Source organism: Juglans regia, chromosome 15, assembly GCF_001411555.2.
Source record: "Juglans regia cultivar Chandler chromosome 15, Walnut 2.0, whole genome shotgun sequence".
Classification (NCBI taxonomy): Eukaryota; Viridiplantae; Streptophyta; class Magnoliopsida; order Fagales; family Juglandaceae; genus Juglans; species Juglans regia.
Genome location: NC_049915.1, coordinates 5,462,635 through 5,483,545, shown reverse-complemented (window position 1 = coordinate 5,483,545; position 20,911 = coordinate 5,462,635). Strand labels below are relative to the sequence as shown.

General features: G+C 32.5%; 1 protein-coding gene and 1 non-coding gene across 2 annotated transcripts; one reads left to right on the top strand and one right to left on the bottom strand.

Moving 5' to 3' along the window:
• The first annotated feature begins 14,457 nt into the window (after nucleotides 1–14,457).
• On the top strand, nucleotides 14,458–17,978 carry LOC108979544 (probable LRR receptor-like serine/threonine-protein kinase At3g47570). The gene is made up of 2 exons (XM_018950239.2): nucleotides 14,458–17,246; nucleotides 17,368–17,978. The coding sequence occupies exons 1-2, from the start codon at nucleotides 14,549–14,551 to the stop codon at nucleotides 17,766–17,768; spliced, it is 3,099 nt and encodes a 1,032-aa protein (XP_018805784.1). The 5' UTR covers nucleotides 14,458–14,548; the 3' UTR covers nucleotides 17,769–17,978.
• A 2,590-nt stretch (nucleotides 17,979–20,568) lies between these two features.
• On the bottom strand, nucleotides 20,569–20,641 carry TRNAR-CCU. Its single transcript has one exon. It is a non-coding gene; the product is annotated as a tRNA-Arg (tRNA).
• Between the last annotated feature and the right edge of the window lie 270 nt (nucleotides 20,642–20,911).

Below are 20,911 nucleotides of genomic sequence, written 5' to 3'. Positions count from 1 at the left end.
TGCATTCAGTCTTTGTTATGATTTTTATGAATGAACTATATTTCCTTTCAAAAATAATTAAGTTATGAGAAATTAGATCTAGCATGGTCAAAAGACTCATATATACTCATCATGAAGGTTGGGAATTTAGTTTTTTACCATCATGATAAATAATCATGCTGGATCCACTTATGGTTGCTTAATTACTTGCTTAAGCATGAATTATATTCTTATCATTTATATATAGAGAGAAGTGTTACAGTCACAAAAAGATTTTATAAAAGTAAACCTACAAATTGACATGATTTTATTTGATACGTTAGATTATCTATTTTACTATAAAAATAGTTTCATAATTTAATATACCATATCAAGTCACGTCAGACGTTTGTGAGTTTATTTTTATAAAAAAAATTTTTATGACTAAGACATTTCTCATACACATACATATATATATATATATGACATGTATATAATATGTATGTAACCATGCATGCATGCTTAAAATTAGATCACACCATCCATTAATATTGTTATCAATGGTATAACCATGCATATATGCATTAGTTTCAACGAAAGAAATGAATTAATTAACTTAGCAGTAGTTGATACTTTCATAAATCTCGCTGCTAACACTGACTAGCTAGGCACTAGTCCGTTCGTAATCATTCATGCTAGCTAGCTGCCAAACACTGCCATGATCATCTCTATTTGCAACGTCTAGCTTGTCATCATCATTAGTTACAGATTGGTCTTGAATCTTGATCTTAATTTGACATATAGGAAAATATGATTAAATACTATATTATATGGAAATGAGGATAATTATTATATATATTGAAAAATAAATAATGAACTATTGCATGCTTCTTTTACCATACTTAAACGTTAACCCTAATCGGGGTTTCCAAATCAAAAGGTTTTTAGGTTATAACCAAGAATTAGCTAGGACACCAAATGGGCATCAAGTTCTATCCATCTCATTTGTTTTTACAGATAAGATAAGATGAATTGAGATTAAAATTAAAAGTTGAATAAAATATTATTAAAATATATTTTTTAATATTCTTTTATTTTAGGATTTGAAAAATTGAATTTTTATTTTATTTTGTAAAAAAATTTATAAAAATTGTAATAATTAGATGAGATGAGTTAAGATTAGTTGTGAAAATAAACAAAGTCAAATACAAATTCTCTCATCTCATCTCATAATCTATTATAATTTCATTTTTAAGCATCACTCAAATACACATGAAAATACTTTTTAATTTCAAATTTTTTAACTTTTTCATCTAATCGTGACAATTTTTTTAAATTTTCAAACAAAATACAAAAAACAATACAACTTTTTCAAACTTTAAAATAAAAATTATATTCTGACAATATTTTAATTTTATAAAATTTTTATTCAATTTTTTCTCTCTCATTTTCCAAAACCTATTAAAATATCTTAATAAACTCAAATAATTTTACTACTATATATTCACAAATTTTTCATCTAATCTCATTTCTCAAACATCCCCTATCGACCATATATATTTTGAGGAATACATTATTAGCTCCAATTGTATAAGTTTTCCACGCATGTATTGACTTGAGGTCTCCTCCACTTTGTTGGTGCTCCTACAATGCATCCACTTTCCTGTTGTTAGAAGTAATATTTGGAGTTAAATATTGTATCATTTTATTATTAGGAATGACTAATTAGTCTTTGCCTCAATTATACATTCAAGGGGGGTACTGTTTCTTCATGATTCATTTTCTACATGATAAGTGAATATATTAATTATTGATTCTAGCAAATGGTTTTGTGAATAAATTAAATGGGCTGAAAAAGCCGGATTTAAACCATCAAGAGGACCGAAAAATTAAACATAAGAGAAATAAACACATAAAATAAATTAAAAAGTTACAACATTTATTAAACATTAATTAGTGTCATCCGAAAAATTTACTCGAGAAGTTATAATGAGTAATGTTGGATATATACAGTCATGAGTTGTGTAGGTGCATAATTACTCATTTTTTTAAAAAAGAATGCACAACGCTTATACATTTTATAAGTATATTTTATCATATTTGAGGAAAATTAATCGCTTCACGTGGATTTTAAGTATTCCATATTGACTCGATATCTCCTCCACATTATTAGTTGTCTGGCCTAAATTATTCGAGATAGGGACTGTTTCTGCATGATTATTCTGTTTCGTGATCTGATCCAATATCGATCAAACTAAGTACTTGTGAGGTGTTGGAAAATTATAAGAAAATATATGATAGAAACACTGTGAATATATGAAAAAATATTGATTCAATTGCATGTGACGATTTCTTTATAACATATTTTGTCTCCTTAATTTCTTTGTGCTAGTATTGACATTGAGCATTTTTCTATAATTTCTTTGTGACGATTTCTTTATATTAGCACTTTCTAGAATAACTTAAAACACTGTTTTATGAGACTTTCGAGGTAGAGAGGAAGCGTTGAAGAGAAGTTGTCGTTCTTTTCGAAATGGCCATGATGTGATTATATAATGATAGACCATCAAGTGTACAATAAATTAAGTTGGCCATTCATATTCAAAACTGATGGACGTAAACCCCACATGATGTGCATATTAAATTCCCTTCTTGAATATGGAGTTTGTAACTCCTATATGTAATAATGCACATCAAGTTAGAAAACCGCTAGTTTTTTTATTTAACTTTGGAACTTTGTAACTCTTATAAGCCCCGATTCGACAATGATATAAGATAAGATGATTTTAGATAAAAATTAAAAGTTGAATAAAATATTATTAAAATATTATTTTTTAATATTATTATTATTTTGAGATTTTAAAATGTTGCATTATTTATTATATTTTGTCTAGATTTAAAAAAATTATAACGATAAGATGAAACTATTTTTATATCCAAACCGACTTTAATATTTCAAAAATAACTTCAGATCTCGACTAGCTAGTGATGCTCGTGGCATGCTAGGCAGCTTTTGAAGACCTCTTCTCTTCACTTCAAGATACTTATATGGTAAGACACTATAATACAATTGTTTTTTAGTGACGGTTAAGAAATTGTGACAGTCCCTAAACCGTCACTAAAAGGCATTTTCTGTGACAATTTTTGAAAACCCTCACTAAAGACAGATGAGATTTTTTTTACATTCCAACGTATAGAAAATTTACGTTCGAACGTCACATATACGTTCGAATGTTGTGGCTGTTTACGTGCGAACGTGAAATGTTTTGGCGCAACCGTTGGAACGTTATTAATTAACGTTCGAACGTGAAATGTTTGCGACAATGTTCGAACGTTAATTAATAATGTTCGAATATTCATTGTAAATATAAATTAAATATGACTCTAATTTAAAAATTATGTGATTTTTATTGTGCATAATTTGTGAACAAATCTAAAAAATTGACTTGTATATATTTATATATACACAATTTGTAATATATAAATATATATTAATATTTATATATATTTGAAATGCAGTGATTTAATATTAAAGTTAGAAAATATAACATTAAAGAAGATTAAGAATTGAAATTAAAAAACGATAGAAATATTCAATAATATTTTTCTTTACAAATATTAAAAATAAAATACAAAATTTGATAAATATAGTAAACAACAGTCAGATGATAACGTTATCCGCGAAAGTCGAACCTCGTACCTCCTCAGTCAAAGTATTAACCTTGTCGTTGAGGATAGTTACACGATGAGTGAGCTCGGCAACAAACGCTGATATAGCCTCGAGCGATCGATCGATCTTATGATCGATATGCGCAGTCAGCTGTGAGATGACCGCATCAACCCAAGCAGGCCGCGCATCTCCTGCAGATGTATTCGGCGTATGCTGACTACTACTCCCCACATGACCTGGCTCAGGCTGCGTAAGAGGAACTAAATCCTCTACAGGGAGTGGCTGACGTCCCCTCGCCTGTCCAATGCTACGTCGATGCGTGGTCATGTCGAGGGGGCTCATCTAATCTTTGACCCGCTCCTCTGCCTGAGTCGGCACTTCCCGTGCAAGTAATAGTCGGCTGATTAGGACACCGTATGGGAGATTATCCGTGGAGACGATGCTCGCCTCGTAACGGATCCTCTCAAAGATGTGCAGTGACAAATCTATAGGATCTCCACGTGCCACTCGTATAAAAAACTGTGCTCAAAGCCAACTAAATGTGGTTTTATGTGCCACATGATCCACATTTGTTGCAACAATAAGGTGCAACATGCAGAAGAAATGCAGCAAATGGTTCTGGTTGAAGGCATTCTTCCGCTCGATCTGCATGCGGTCCCTCCCAGTGAGGATGTAGAAATCCTCGTCTTGGTCATCATCCCAAGCCTCGACGCTAATATCATCGGCCTCTGACTGGTCTGCATCTCTGGCTGATGCTGGCTCAAATGGGCGGCCAGTAGCTGATGTAGAAGTGCCTACATCCTCACGGGGTGTTGAGTGTGCAAATGTCTCAACTCCTCGACGAATTCCGAGGTGCTCACCGATGACATCTGGTGATACCTCAATGGAAACACCGCGTACAGTCACGATGTAAGAGGATGCGTCCTGAGGCATGTCACACATCCCCATGTAGAACTCCTGAACCATTGAGAGGTATACATTCCCCCTCAATGTGCAGATATTTCCTCAGCCTCTACTGAGGAAAACATCTCTCAGGTTCGACTGTTGCCATTTGAGTTCGTCGAACTCATTAATCAGGACCTCTCGCTCTACCATAATAGTACGAGCCCCGATACGAGCAGTGTCCTGAGTGGCTCCCTTCCCTCCCTCGTTTCCTAGTATGCACTGGATGAGCCATATCCTGAAAATAGAAAAGGAAAAAAATTATTTCCATTAATGCATTTTTTTGTGTTAATTTAAGATGCTCTGCATTAACGTTCAAACATAGCAAAATAAACGTTCAAACGTTAAGATAAAACGTTCGAACATTTATTTCATACGTTTGCACATAAAATAATGTAAAACGTGTATCCTTTACGTTTGCAAGTAAAACCAAAGTTTTAAAAATCGTTTCATACCGGCCGGTACGGCCGGTATTTGCCGTACCGGCCACTGGGCCGGTACAGGTACTACCTGTATTTCGTACCGGCCGATATTTCGGCCTTCATTTTTTTTTTTTTTTTAATTTTTTCAAACTACAAGCTCATTTTTTGACCCCCTAATTCAGATTAGACTATTTATAATTTATATATATATGTATTTATATATAATTTATTTATATATAGATTATTATTTTAGAATATAATTTTGAAATATAATTTATTTATATATCGACTATTCCGAAATGTTATCCCGAAACGCTATCCCGAAACGGTACCAGTACTGAAATATTTCGTTTCAGTGCCTTGACCGGTACAGCGTCTGGTACGGTATTCAAAACATTGAGTAAAACATCTACGTTCGAACATAAAACATAGACGTTCGAACATAAGCAGTAAATAAATATTGGCTAACGTACGTTCGGACATTTATGTTATACGTTCGAATGTATTTGTTTTACATACGAACATAAATATGAATGTCCGAACATCGAAGCATGAATAAAGTAGAAAATCAGTACGTTCGGACATTATAATTAAACGTCCGACCGTATGTGATTTACGTGTAAAAGTAAAATATTCACGTTCGAACGTATGTCGTTTAATAATATTTTAAAAAGTAGTACGTCCGGATTCATACATTAAACGTTTGGAAGCCAAATTTATGAAAATGATGTCTGAATATAAGACAACGAACATTCGAACGTAGAAGCCATAACGGCTATTTAATGATATGAACCCACGGGAACGGAATCCCTTAAACCCATAATCAATTTGAAAACTCCCCAAGAAAGCCAAATTCAAGTCAATGGATGGAGAATCTAGACCCGATGAGAACTCGTTTCAAGAACCTAGATTATATTAAAATCTAGAGCCGTTGAAGAACCCGTCTCAAGAACCCAGATTACAAAGGAGGAACGCCACAAAAGTTGTGATTTACCTTTGATAAGTTCAAAAGTTCAATTAAGAACAAGAGGAGATAAACTCAACTCACAATGAATAAATTCATCAAATTTCATAAACTTTATAAACTTATTAGAATGAGGCTACATAGAGTATTTAAAGCAAAACCTAATGAAACCCTAGCCAAAATAAACCTCCATCTTCCAAAAGTGCCCCTGGATGAACAATGCCTCAGCTACAGTGCCGCGCTACAGTAACTCGGCTACAGTAACCCTTACCCTAGTTCAATAAAATAATAATTTTCCCAACGTGCCCTTGCATAGGCCCCCTTAAGTGCTTCCCATAATAAACTCAATTATTCTAAACTAATAAAATAAGTTCTTTAAATGAATTAAATAAGTTGTAACCCTTCAAGAGCCCAAAGCCTTTAAGTCTTGTTGTTGCCATCTTCCATAGCTGATCAAATGAATCAAAATTGGATCTTCATCCTTCAAGCCCCATCTTGAATGTTGGGCTCTTGCTAAACTCGTCTCAAGGGGATTGCATCAATCCTTGCATTGTCTCCGTGATCTTTAAGACTAGGCCCATCATGGTTCCCATCACATAACGGCTATTTAATTGAAACGCCATACGTTCGAACATCTTGGTGAAACGTTCGAACGTTATGACACAGGCTGAGTCGACTCACCCATTATTGAAATCTCGAAAATTACTCTACAAGCTTCTAAATGTCAAAATGTCACCATAAAAAAGAAGTATGCACCTCAAGAAACATTTCTACGATGACTATTTGGACAATGGCAAATCGTGGTGGCCGAAAAATAGAGTTAAAAATCCGGCTACCACTTATCCCGTTTTAAACAAAACTTAATCCAAATATCAAACAAAATACATGTTATTTGAATAAAAGATGAATGCCTACCTTTTAGTGACGGTTGTGGCGGAGTTTGATGGCGATGTGGCGGTGACGGAGGCATGGCGGCATGCAACAGAATGACGATGGAGCTGTTGGAAATGTCGTTTCGACATTCGGTTTTGGCCTTATATTATTACGTTCGAATGTTTGTTAATTTACTTTCCAAAATATTAACTATAATATATTATATTGTAAATGCTTATGTTATATATTATAATGTTATATATAGCATACTATATATAATATTATACTATAATATATATAGTATATTATAGTATATATATTGTGTATTATATATATAATGTATTATATAACATATTATATATATTTTTATATATATTGTATTATATATATAGTACAGTATATATCTAATAATATATAATATATTATATATTATATGATCTATTATAAACTAATGAAATCAACATTAGAACCACATGCTCTTATTATTAGTCTAAAACGATATACTTTATTATTACAATCTAGTATCCAAAACTCTAGTGTATAAATTCCTAAATAGATTTATTGGAATCAAATTATTATTCCTATATTATTGACAATTAAATTAATTGGTTCTTTTGAATTTGTGAGTGCTAGTTATATTTCTAAAGTTTAGCAATATGTTTATACATGTTGTTGTGATTTTATGCTTACTCTTGAAATAATTGTGATTATTGTTTGTGAATTTTGTTAATAGTTTGTGAGTTTATGGTGTTCATTGATGAATTAATATGTGTATAAATATTGTTGTGAGAATATTGTGAATATATTGTGATATAGATTTAAAATATTGTGATTATTGTTTTTGAATTTTTATTGAATATGTTTAACAAGAAAATTATAAGTTTATGATCTTAGTTTTAAGTAAAGATTAAAAACATTTAATGCACAGATAATATGAAGTTTAATATATAACATGGAGTAAGTATATATAATATATTCATACTAATTTAGTTAGAATATGATTATTATATAAACATAATATAAATTATGTCATACAAAAAATAAAAAATAAAATGACCGACTAGCTATATTATTATGTTCTCATCTAAAGTATTATACTATCATACTATACAATGTAGTATATATATATATATATATATATATAATATAGTATATATATTATACTATAATATAGTATATAATGCAAAATTTAATAAGTAACAAAAAATTATATATTATTAATTTATATATATGGTATAGTTTATATACTATATTATTATGTTCTCATCTAAAGTATTATACTATCATACAATACATTGTAGTATATATACTATACTATAATATAGTATATAATGCAAAATTTAATAAGTAACAAAGAATTATATATTATTGATTTATAAATATGGTATAGTTTATATACTATATTATTATGTTCTCATCTAAAGTATTATGTTATCATACTATGCAATGTAGTATATATACTATATTATAATATAGTATATAATGCAGAATTTAATAAGTAACAAAAAATTATATATTATTAATTTATATATATGGTATAGTTTATATACTATATTATTATGTTCTCATCTAAAATATTATGCTATCATACTATACAATGTAGTATATATATAGATATATAAAATTGTGTATATATACTATACTATAATATAGTATATTATGAATGGTACGTTCGAACGTTAAACTAAAAGGGCGGAAAATTTCCCGCTCGATAAAGGTATCTATGTGATGATCTGAACGTTCGGACGTTTATACTATACGTTCGAATGTTAGTTGATGAAAATCACTAGAAAATTATGAATGTCCGAACGCCAAATTTCTTAACGTCCGAACGTTAAGAAAATTAGTGCGGGAAATTTCCTGCTCAAATATGGTAACACTTTGATGATATGAACGTTCAGACGTTTAAGTTAGATGTTCGAACGTTAATCTGTAAATCTACGAATGTTCGAACGGAAAATTGTGATACGTTCGAACATAAAAATAAAAGTGTGGGCAATTTCCCGCTAGATTTCATGTTCTATTATAAGAAGGGTACATTTGAACGTTTATTGAAAATGTCTGAACGTTCTGGGCGGGAATAATTTTTGTTTTTCATTACGTTCGAACGTCATCTAAAAATATAACGTTCGAACATGCAACTTAAACGTTCGAACGTTTGAACTAATAATTTTAGAACTTAATGAATACGCGCATGGGAGGAAGCGGCTCATTTCTTCTTCTTCCATGCGTGTAACAGAGAGAGAGAGAGTTGAGAGAGAATCGGCACAAGGCTCCTGCAGAGGAGAGAGAGAGAGTGAGAGAGAGTTGAGTTAGAGAGTGATGTGAGTTAGGTAATACGAGATTTAGAGTGAGAGAGAGTTGAGTTTTGGTAAGAAAAAATTATTTTTCTTGTCTTTTTTTGAATTTTATGATATTTGTATTGTGTTTTTGTTATATAATATTTCTAATAAATTAGTGTTGTATTTTTTTGAAGGATTGGTTGTTTTGGCAAATTGGAAGATTTTGATTTGTAAGAGGATATTGTGAGTGCTAGGTATATTTCTAAACTTTATCAATATGTTGTTGTGATTTTATGCATACTCTTGAAATATTGTGATTATTGTTTGTATAATTTGTAAATAGTTTATGAGTTATTGTAAATATGTTGTGATATGGATTTGAAATATTGTGATTATTATTTGTGAATGACGATTGAGTATGTTTACATTGATAGAAATATATTGTCCTTAGGCTTTGTTAATACATGTTTATTGCTTACTTAAGTTTATGAATATGTTAGTACATGTGGCATGTTATTTTATACTTACAATTGAAATATTATGATTATTGTTTGTATAGTTTGTAAATAATTTGTGTATAGTGAATATGTTGTGATATGGATTTGAAATATTGTGATTATTATTTGTAAATGACGTTTGAATATGTTTACATGTGGCATGTTATTTTATGTTTTTTGAATTTATTCTTTAACAAGAAAATTATAAATTTAGGATTTCAATTTAAGGAAAGATTAAAAACATTTAATTTACATTTAATATGAGACTTAATATCTAACATTTAATAAGTATAAATAATATATTCATACTAATTTAGTTATTATTATTCTAATGATGACTATAGTATAAAACTTGATTTTAAAAAAAAAGATAAAAAAAAAGGTATATAACTTAACTATATATAAAATATAATATATACATACAATAAATATAATTAATAATTACTTATTAAGTATGATAATTAAAATTCAACTTTAAGAATGATAATAATTAAAATGTTATAATAACATTTGAAATTAAGTATAACAATTAAAATAACTCTTTAAAAATTATAATAATTAAAATTATATTATAACCTTTGAAATTAAGTATAACAATTAAAATTATACTTTAAGAATGATAATAATTAAAAGTATAATATAACCTTTAAAATACTCTTCAATAAAAAAAATCTTGAACCTACTAAATAAGTAGAGTTGGAATATGTAAATATACTTATATAAAAATAAATGCTTATATAAAAATTATTTATTTATTATCTATATAAATAAATAACTCACTCAATTGAATATAAAAATTAAGATTATAATTGTGGAATGATAATAATTAAAATTATATAAAATCTTTTGGTATTTAGTCTAATTAATTGACTGTTATAGTCTCTCTGGCCTTGACTAATCTCCTCCGGTCTTGACATACACTAATTAAGAGTCATCAGGACTGGAGAGTCTATGACAGTTAAGCAATTAGACTAATATTTAGATATGGTGTGTCATTACATAAATAACCTTAGAGGGAATTAGTGTACATTTATGTGTCCACTAATTCCTAAATTGTCCAATGTGGACAGTTTGAGATTATATTATCTGTATTGCACATTTTTGTTACTCGCTACTTTCCACGTTTAATATGAAGTTTAGGTGTCTTCCTCTACTGTTCTTCGGGTATACTGTTCGTATGGTCACAATCCCGATATTTAAACATGTATACTTGGAGAACTATGGAGAGGTGCTGCTGAAATTTCTACTAACGTGGAAAGTAGTAGAGTGACGAGATTTATGCAATATGGATAATATAATCTCGAATAGAATAGGACCAACTACCTTCTCAAAAAAGTAATGAGAATTGGAGCATGACATGCATGTGAATTTTCAATGTACGTGTTATTAATATATAAATGATTTTAGAAATGGACAAAAATTGGATGCGTCTAGGCGATAGACTTTGAAAGGATTACGTACCCTATGCACGTGGAGTAAGAACCTTCATTGAATTTGCACAGGCCTCTACTGATAGTCGTGGTTATATTAAGTGTCCATGTCGAGGGTGTAAAAATTTTTGTGTGATAGGATTGGATGAAATAGAAAGTCATATATTTGTGAACGGTATGGATCTGGGGTATACGCGATGGGTACTGCATGGTGAGCCGTATGAGTCAGCAGATGTATTGGTCAATCATCACAATTATTTGCTGCACATGGATGATGATTATGAGCAGGATGAGATGGAGGAGATGTTGGGTGACATTGGAGCTAGGATGTTTATGGATGAAGTTAACGACAATGCCTCAAATGGTGGAGGGACTAATTGTGAAAATTTTCCTTCACTGTGGGAAGATGTAAAGCGCGAGCTTTATCCAGGTTATACAAAACATTCCAAAATGTCGTTTATTGTGCGGTCACTTTACATTAAGTCATTGTGTGGGATGTCGATGAAAGTAATAAACATGGTATTGGACTTATTTAACGAGGTGCTTTACATTAAGTCTTTTCGCATCTCCAGATTATCAGGTATTTTACATTTATATCTTTTAATTTTTTACATTCATATTCGTTCTATATATTATATGTATACATATTACAATTAACATTCTTAATATATTTTGTAGCACTTGAGTTCTACAAATTCACAGAATAGATCCGCTCTGACTGTCCACCGTCGTGTCGATTCAAGGTCAGTCCACCATCTTGCTGAAAAATAGTAATTAAAAAATTATAGAATTCATTTATTTCCTGATATTCTTTTATTTAAGTACTAACATTATCTTTTTAAAATTGCTAATGTCAAACGTGATGATCCTGAAAACTTTTCCCTCATTCATGTTTATGCTGCTGCTCACACTAATGAGCATAGTGAGTAGATGGATCATGTCCTTGCAGATAATTATGTAAGCAGTGTTAATTTTGTTAAATAAATTATTTATATAACATTTGAATAATTTATTTTTTATTTCTATTTCTTTTAATACGTTACTAATTATTTACGATCATTACCTTTTAAATTGCAGGGAAAAATGATGGAAGTGCAGTCGGCTTCTGAGGAATCCTCTCCTAGTGACAAATATATTCATGCAAGTGCTCGGGCCGCAGTCTAGTATGGCAAGAGGTTTGGAACGATCTATCAAGTATAAATGTTCATCCTCTTCAACCTCATCGGCTTCACAAATTAATAATCTTACAGCAGATTTAGAAGCTGCACAGCGTGAGAATGAGTATATGAGGTCAAGACAGCAAGAGTTAGAGTCTCTCTTAGAATGACAGTCTCATTTAGAGACGCGTTTGCAGGACCATCGGAAGAAATTGTTATCAGTATTTGTGGCTAGTTTTAATATCTAATTTTGTGCTTTTATAAGACATTGTTACTTGTTAATTGATGGTATGTAATATAATACAATTGGTATTATGTTTTTAAATTTTATGAAATTAGTATTTCTAATCTGTACGTTCGAATGTAAATTGAAATCATTCGAACGTTAGTTCACATTCGAACCAACGTTCAAACGTAAATACATAAATTGGATTGTTCGAACGTAAAACTCTACGTTCGAACGTCCTTACACTAAAACGAACAAACCGTTTGAACAATAAAGCGATTAACGTTCGAACAAAGAACTTGCATTCGAACGCTCCTTCGTTTACATTCGAAATAACGTCCAAACTTTAAACGCGTTATGTTTGAATATTTACGTTTACGTTCGAACGAAAAGTCGAACGTTTATTGTAATTAACGTTCAGACGCATTAACATTCGAACGTAAATATAATATGTTCGAATGATAATCAACGAATGTCAAATTCTCTCATTCGAACGCCAATCGGTCGGGTTAACGTCCGAATGTTTAATTTTACGTCTGAACATGACTTTTTGTGACAATTCCCAACCGTCACAAAAAAAGGAACGTTCAAATGTTGTACCAAACGAAATACTTCCAACCGTCACTAAAAATATTTTTTGTGACGGTTGAACAATAAACCGTCACCAAATATTTTCTGTGACGCACTTTAGGTGACGATCATGGTGACAGTTTCAAACCGTCACCAAATATCTTTAGTGACAGTTTTCTATTTTTTTGTGACAGTTTCTACTGTCACAAAAGACACATTCTGTTGTAGTGAGAATGGATTCAATATAAACATCTTGTCTATTTTACAAGTACTCAACGATTTCTCCTACACTACAAAATCTCCATGATTTTGGATTACTACATATATATATATATATATATATATGTATATAGTTGAACGACTCTCTATCAATGGACAAGATTTAATTTAAACATATCAGAAAAATAGAATACTGTATTATTACATTATTATTTAAAATACTCAAAATAATTTTATTATTTTAACAAAGTCTAACATGATGAGGTGAATGATAACAGAATTGCAAGGATCAATATCCCTTAATTTTGAGAGGCAACTGTGGCTCATCATCATGTGTTAGCTAAGCCAATATATTCAGACACGTAGGCCTAGGATCGTATTATATATTGTACAATCTATTATGACGTGGTTTGTCAAAATAATTATTTTATATTAATTATTAATAAGATAAAAAAAGATACCGTACATTCTGATCTATATCGAGACATGACCAACATGTAACACTGTCATGTCTCGGTATATTTATAATTTTTTCTTTTTTTTAAATATTTTTTAAATAATTAAAAAAAATTAAAAATAAAAAATACACGAGCGGTTAAAATCACGAGACGATAACATTTTCTTCTTGAACAGAGGAATCAAGCACGTGTCTTGCACGTCTCATCCGCACATGCTACCGATTGCAAAGGATGAATATTTACTAAAATAATCTTCTCCATTCATTTCAAAGTTTCGTATAATCTCCTAACAAAACAAATCGATCCTGATTATACTACTTATCTCTTACACACTGATATAAATAAAAACAAAAATATCAAACTTTATTATATGTTGTGTATCAATCAAAAGTCTCAAACCAAGACCCCTTGTAAATGCATAAAGTGCATGGGCTGGGAATAAAGTTGACTTAATGGCATCATTCCAAAACATGGATAGAGAAACAAACACATTCTTGGCAAGAAAATCTAGCCAATATAATTGCATTATATTGTGAGCGTGACATGCAAGGCACTAAATTTCAACACCTAATACACAAAAAAAATAATAATAATAAAAGTTGGACTTCTTTACCCTAAAGTGAAGACATATATAGAGAGCAAATTTCATCCCCATGTGAGAAAGAAGACAACCCACTTAAATACATGCATGCATGCATCAGACACATACATACATACATACGTACGTATATATTATAATGCCTTTTGAGCTGCTAAACTATATAAACAGCTAAAGAGCCTTCTGTTTTGCCGAAGCAAATACCCACATATCGGTACCAACAGCTAGTAAAACTATCAACCCGCCTCTGTTAGAAGAGCGCAGCTTATTCAGCCATTATTGATGGCGCATGCATCATCTTCTTCTTTCTGCATACATTATTTTGTGTTCATCTGTTGCTTTGTCTCGTCGATCACCTGTGTGGTTGGCGCAGGGAATGAGACTGACAGGTTGGCCTTGCTGGACTTCAAGGCCAAGATAACTCATGACCCACTTGGTTTTCTGAGCTCCTGGAATGATAGCATCCATTTCTGCAGCTGGCAAGGTGTTACATGTGGTCGAAAACATCATGACAGGGTCACAAAATTGGACGTGCAATCCCAAAATCTGGGGGGCTCCATATCACCACAAGTAGGAAACTTGAGTTTTCTTATGGAACTAATCCTCTCAAACAACAGCTTCATTCATATAATCCCTCCAGAAGTTGGGCGTCTGCGCAGACTGCAAATCTTGGCATTAGGCAACAACAGCATCAGTGGCCAAATTCCAAGCAATATATCTGGTTGCACCAATCTCTTCTACATCAGATTTTTTTATAATAAACTATTTGGAGAAATCCCAGCAGAGCTTTCCACCTTGCCCAAGCTCCGACGATTGTCTCTTTACAATAATAACCTAACAGGAAGTATCCCTCCTTCTTTTGGAAACTTATCTTCTCTTGAAGTATTGGATGTTGCTTATAATAACTTGCGGGGGAGTATTCCGGAATCTTTTGGCCAGCTGACGAAACTTATATTTTTTAGTTTGGGTTCAAATAGATTTGCCGGTACAGTTCCTCCATCAATCTTTAATCTCTCTTCTATCATAGTCTTTGATGTAGGAGACAACAAATTACATGGGAGTCTTCCTTGGGACATGGGCATCACCTTACCCAATCTCCAACATTTTCACATTTTTGGAAATCAGTTTTCTGGATCTATCCCTATTTCAATAGCTAACGCTTCGTATCTATATGGCCTGTATATACACTCCAATAAACTCACTGGAAAAGTTCCCTCTGTAGAAATGCTTTACAGACTTGAGGCGTTTTCCATTCACTCCAATCTCTTTGGACATGGTGGAGGAAATGAGTTGGGTTTTCTTTGCTCTCTCACTAATGCCACGGATCTCAGGATATTGTCTACAAATAATAATAACCTTGGAGGTGTGTTGCCTAATTGCATTAGCAACTTCTCCACTACTCTTAGCTTACTGGGTCTAGGAGAAAATAGAATATCTGGAAGCATTCCAAGAGGGTTAGGAAATCTCATCAACTTGGAGACGCTGGGGATTGGCAAGAACACAATCTCAGGTAGTATTCCCTCTGAGATCAGCTATCTTGGGAAGTTAAGAATTTTGGATTTATATGCAAACAATCTCTCAGGGAACATTCCACCCTCTCTAGGAAACTTAACACTATTGATAAATTTGTATTTAGGAATGAATAATCTTCATGGTGCAATCCCTCCAAGCCTAGCTAAGTGCCAAAATTTGTTTGAATTGGTTCTTTCTAGGAATAAGCTCAGTGGTGCTATCCCTCCACAAGTCATGGGTCTGATCTCATTCTCACTAATTTCTGTGGACTTGTCTGCAAACCAATTTATTGGTATCCTCCCCATGGAAATAGGAAACTCGAAAAATCTAGAAAGATTAGATATTTCTGAAAATAAGTTATTTGGTGAAATCCCAGCAAGTCTTGGCGGCTGTATAAAACTAGAAGTTCTTGACATGAGAAAAAACTACTTCCAAGGATCCATTCCTTCATCATTTGAGTCATTAAGAGGTATTGAACTTTTAGATCTTTCTAACAACAATTTGTCTGGAGAGATTCCAAAGTTTTTGGAACGTCTCAACTTCTTGCAGCAATTGGATCTATCTTACAACCATTTTGAGGGTGAGGTACCAACAAAAGGGGTTTTCAGTAATGCAAGTGCAACTTCAGTTAAGGGAAATGGTGAGCTCTGTGGTGGGATAACAGAGTTTCAGCTTCCTAAATGTAAATTCAAAAAATCCCTGAAGGGGCAGAAGCTGAGCCGTACCTTGAAGTTGATCATCTCTCTACTTGCTGCACTTCTTGGCATCGCTTTGGTTTTGTTATGTCTACTTTTTTCTCTAAGAAAGAAGAGAAAAGAAAACCCTTCAAGAAACTCAGAAAATTCTCTTCTGAATGTATCTTACCAAAGTCTCCTAAAAGCTACAAACGGGTTCTCCTCGGCTAATTTAATTGGTGTTGGTAGCTTTGGATCTGTGTATAAAGGAATTCTTGATCAGGATTCACGAACAATTGCTGTCAAGGTCCTCAACCTCTTGCGCCATGGAGCTTCTAAGAGTTTCATTGCTGAATGCGAAGCTTTAAGAAATATCAGACATCGGAATCTTGTAAAAGTACTTTCAGCTTGTTCAAGTGTTGACTTTCAAGGTCATGATTTCAAGGCTTTGGTGTATGAATTCATGGTAAATGGCAATCTAGACGAGTGGTTGCATCCAAATCCAAAAACAAATGATGATCAGGCTCTAGAGAGACCACAGAGTTTGAGTCTTCTTCAAAGATTGAATATTGCCATTGATGTTGCTAATGCATTGGAATATCTTCACCATCATTGCGATAAACCGATTGTTCACTGCGATCTCAAGCCAGGAAATGTTCTTCTCGATGAAGAAATGACTGCACATGTTGGTGACTTCGGCTTGGCGAGATTTCTTATTGAGCGCACACAAGATTGTTCAACTGATCAATCAAGCTCCATTGGAGTAAGAGGAACAGTGGGTTATGCTCCTCCAGGTATTTTCTTTTCTCAGATCACATTTTTTCTTCCCATCTCGAGTTTATTACAAATTCCAAGATTATATACTTACTTTCATTTTCATTTCAAACAAACATGTTGATCTGTGTGAATATACAGAGTATGGTATGGGAAACGAGGTATCAACATATGGTGATGTATACAGTTATGGCATACTCTTGTTGGAGATGTTCACAGGAAAAAGGCCAACTGATGACATGTTCAAGGACAGCTTTATGCTACATGAATTTGTCAAAGCAGCTTTGCCTGAACGACCGGTTGATGTTATTGATCCTGTTCTTCTTTGGGAAAAAGAAGATCAGCATGGAGAGACAAGAACGAATGAGACTCCCAATTATATTCAGAGTCAAATTACAATTAGTTCCAAAATCAGAGAATGCTTGAGTTTGATACTTGGAATCGGAGTTGCTTGTTCCATGGAATTTCCAAGGGAAAGGATGAACATCAAGGATGTCTTGAAAGAGTTGCATTCGATTCGAGAAAAAACTTCTTGGAATTAGTATGCACAGAGAAAGAACTAAAGGGTCGATTGATTAGCAGTATTACATTTTGCTTAGGGGAAATAAGAAGCAATTTTACATTTTTGTTGTCACATAATATCTTCTTTTGTTTTTATAAGCAGTTCAATGTCGTTAGAAAGATAAGGAGGGATGCAATCCTTGAATTTAAGATGACGACATATCCATTGCTTAGTTCGAGTCATAAATTTACGAAAGAAATAATGATTTATACAAATCTCAAATATACAAATATCGAGAAGGATCTTTGTAAATAAAGCGGATTCCACCCTAAAAAATTATAAAAAAAATCATTTATTCTGATGAAATCCATCTTTTTACAAATGCTTGCACGAAAGTTATACACCTAAAACTTCCGCTTAACATTACGTTTAAAAAAATGGCCAATTTGGAAATTAGTACCTCTTTACTTAAATGAATTATAACAAATGATAATCTCTTAAAAATTGTAAATATAATAAATTATATGGGATTTATAGAGAAAAATTCATCCACCTCTCTTATTCAAAATTGCCAAAATAATAATAGTTTAAAAAATTAAGATTTCTTACAATATTGGGCTGTCATAATGACAATTTTATAAGAGAGGGAGCTTGTAGGGTCTATGTAATCAAAATATTCTTCTACAAATTCTATGTTGAATTGAAATATATCCCTACCAACTATATATAATGATATGGTCAAAGTGCCCCTATATAGCTGCTACAGTTCTTAAGTTGGGTTAAAATGTGTCTGCTACATATCTGAATGGATTAAAACACTCATATAACAGATCAAATTAGACAAAAATATTGTTGATCCAAATCAAATCAGTCAATTGAAATCCAACCAGAAATCTCCACAACTATAACATCTCCATCTTAAATCTCAAGCAATCATAAACCAGACACAAATTTACAGTGAAAGATTCGGACTATTTTATCTTTTGATTGTTGAGAAATAATCTCACATTATCTGTAGACAAAGTCTTAGATATGTTTATAAGGAATGAGCAATTCTCTCTTGTAGAACCGGTTTTATGAGATAAATTAGGCTCATAAATTTCTTCATGGTATTAGAGCCTATCACAAAACGAATAGGGGTCCACACTACTTACCCCATGATAAGGATCAGAAAAAAATACTGGCCTGAACGTGAGGGAAGATGTTGAGAAACAATCTCACATTATCTGTAGACAAGGTCTTGGGCATATTTATAAGGAATAAGTAATCATCTCTTGTAGAACCGGTTTTATAAGATAAGTTAAGCCCATAAATTTCTTCAATGGTAAGACAATTATGCTTTAGTGGTTATTGTTTAGATGTTGAGCTAAGCTGAGCTAAATTCTTTATAAATAGTTGTGAGTTGAGTAAGTGGAGTGAGTTATGTGAAGCACATTTAAAATGAGTTAGATGTTAAAATGAGTTTAGTACTATTTATGAGAAATTGAAAAAGTTTGTGAATTCCACATATAAAGATGTGTTGAGTTGAAAAAGGTTATAGATCTCACGTGTAAAAAGGTTTTGAGTTGAGATAAGTTTAATAATTTAAGAGTTGAGTATTTAGATGTTAGACTCAGTTTAAAATTAGACTGAACTGAATTGATCTCAACTAAGTCTTGCAACTAAACAGGGCAGTCTATCATATTTGATCCTTTATCCTGATCAAGCAGAACCGAGCGCATGCCTTGCACATATATACCCTCTATATATAAGAATAAAGTTTTACGTTACCCACTTCTTCATGTGTACGTGTGACATTACAGTCTAAAAAATCATTACTTTTTAATACAGACAGATGTGAGTGGGTTTCATGTCAATGTATATCCTGATGTTTTTACTAATTTGTTTGATCATCTACACGTTTATAAATAATTTTTTCCAGAATTAAATTATTTATTGGTTGGTATTTTTTCAAGGGATATACGGCCAAACCTAAAAGGTACGTTGGGGAACTCCGAAGTTGTGCAGAAAATTACAAATACCAGCATTGGAAAGAAATTAACCTTTGTTTGCACCGAAAGTGATTGTCCCCAAGTACAGAAAACCAACAAAATTACACAAGCAAACCCCACATATGGAGCTCTTTGATTCTTTATTTTGTCTACTTTTTTTCTCTGATATAACTCTTTTAAGTTCTCTAACGGCCACTGCATCCGTAAGATTACTACAGTTTTTGCTAAATATGATGGAAGAAGGTATCTGTTTTCAAAAGATGATGATGAAGACCTTTCCTTCAAAGGCTCTGGTTTTCAGAATCAATTTGGTCTTCCTTGCTTTATTTCTACTAGTTTATGCAGCTCTTTTTCTCCGGCAATCTTCTTCTGTTTATTCCGAGGATGCAGCAATATCGGTTGCCAGGAGTTTCCTTGCGCGAGTGGCATCACAAGGTAAGGTAAGCCGGCACATGCCATTTTCCTCCTTCTTTCTTCTCACTTTTTTAGGTTCTTTGCATGACCCATGATTCTGAATTTTGAGTTTTGCAGGTGGGAAAAGGTCTTGAGTTGAAAGTGGTTCCCCAGGAGACCGAACCCAATTCTCCAAAGACAAAAGAAAACTTGAGCAAGATAGAAATGCCAAGCTTCATGATGGAAATGAAGGGAGGAATGAAGATTGGGATGGTGAATATGGAGCACTTGGATGTGAGTGAATGGAGCGCAAACAATTTCAAAGGTATACCAGTCATATTCGAACGGATTTCTGAGTATTTTGAATGGAAAGATCTGTTTCCTGAATGGATAGACTAGGAGGAAGAGATTGAAGTTCCAACTTGCCCAGAAGTAGCATATGGCTAAAAATAAGAACGCGCCAGATAGGGGTCGAACCTATGACCTTCTGCTTAGGAAACAGACGCTCTATCCACTGAGCTACAGGCGCTTGGATGTTTATTTTACAACGCAGAATCTCTTGATGAGGGCTTGGTTGGGCGCATCATTTTATGGTGAAAAATCCAAGAACAGACAAAAGTGTTTAATTGCTTTGCTCAGCTGCTTTCATGATTTTTGTGATAAATGGGTTGTCCTTTAATTTGCTGTGTTCCTAATAAATATTCCAAACTACTCCATACTCCATGGCAAGCTGGACGCCAAACAGCTGCTTTCATCATGCCTTAGCTACATCTATCTTGGAATTAGTATCAACCTTTTA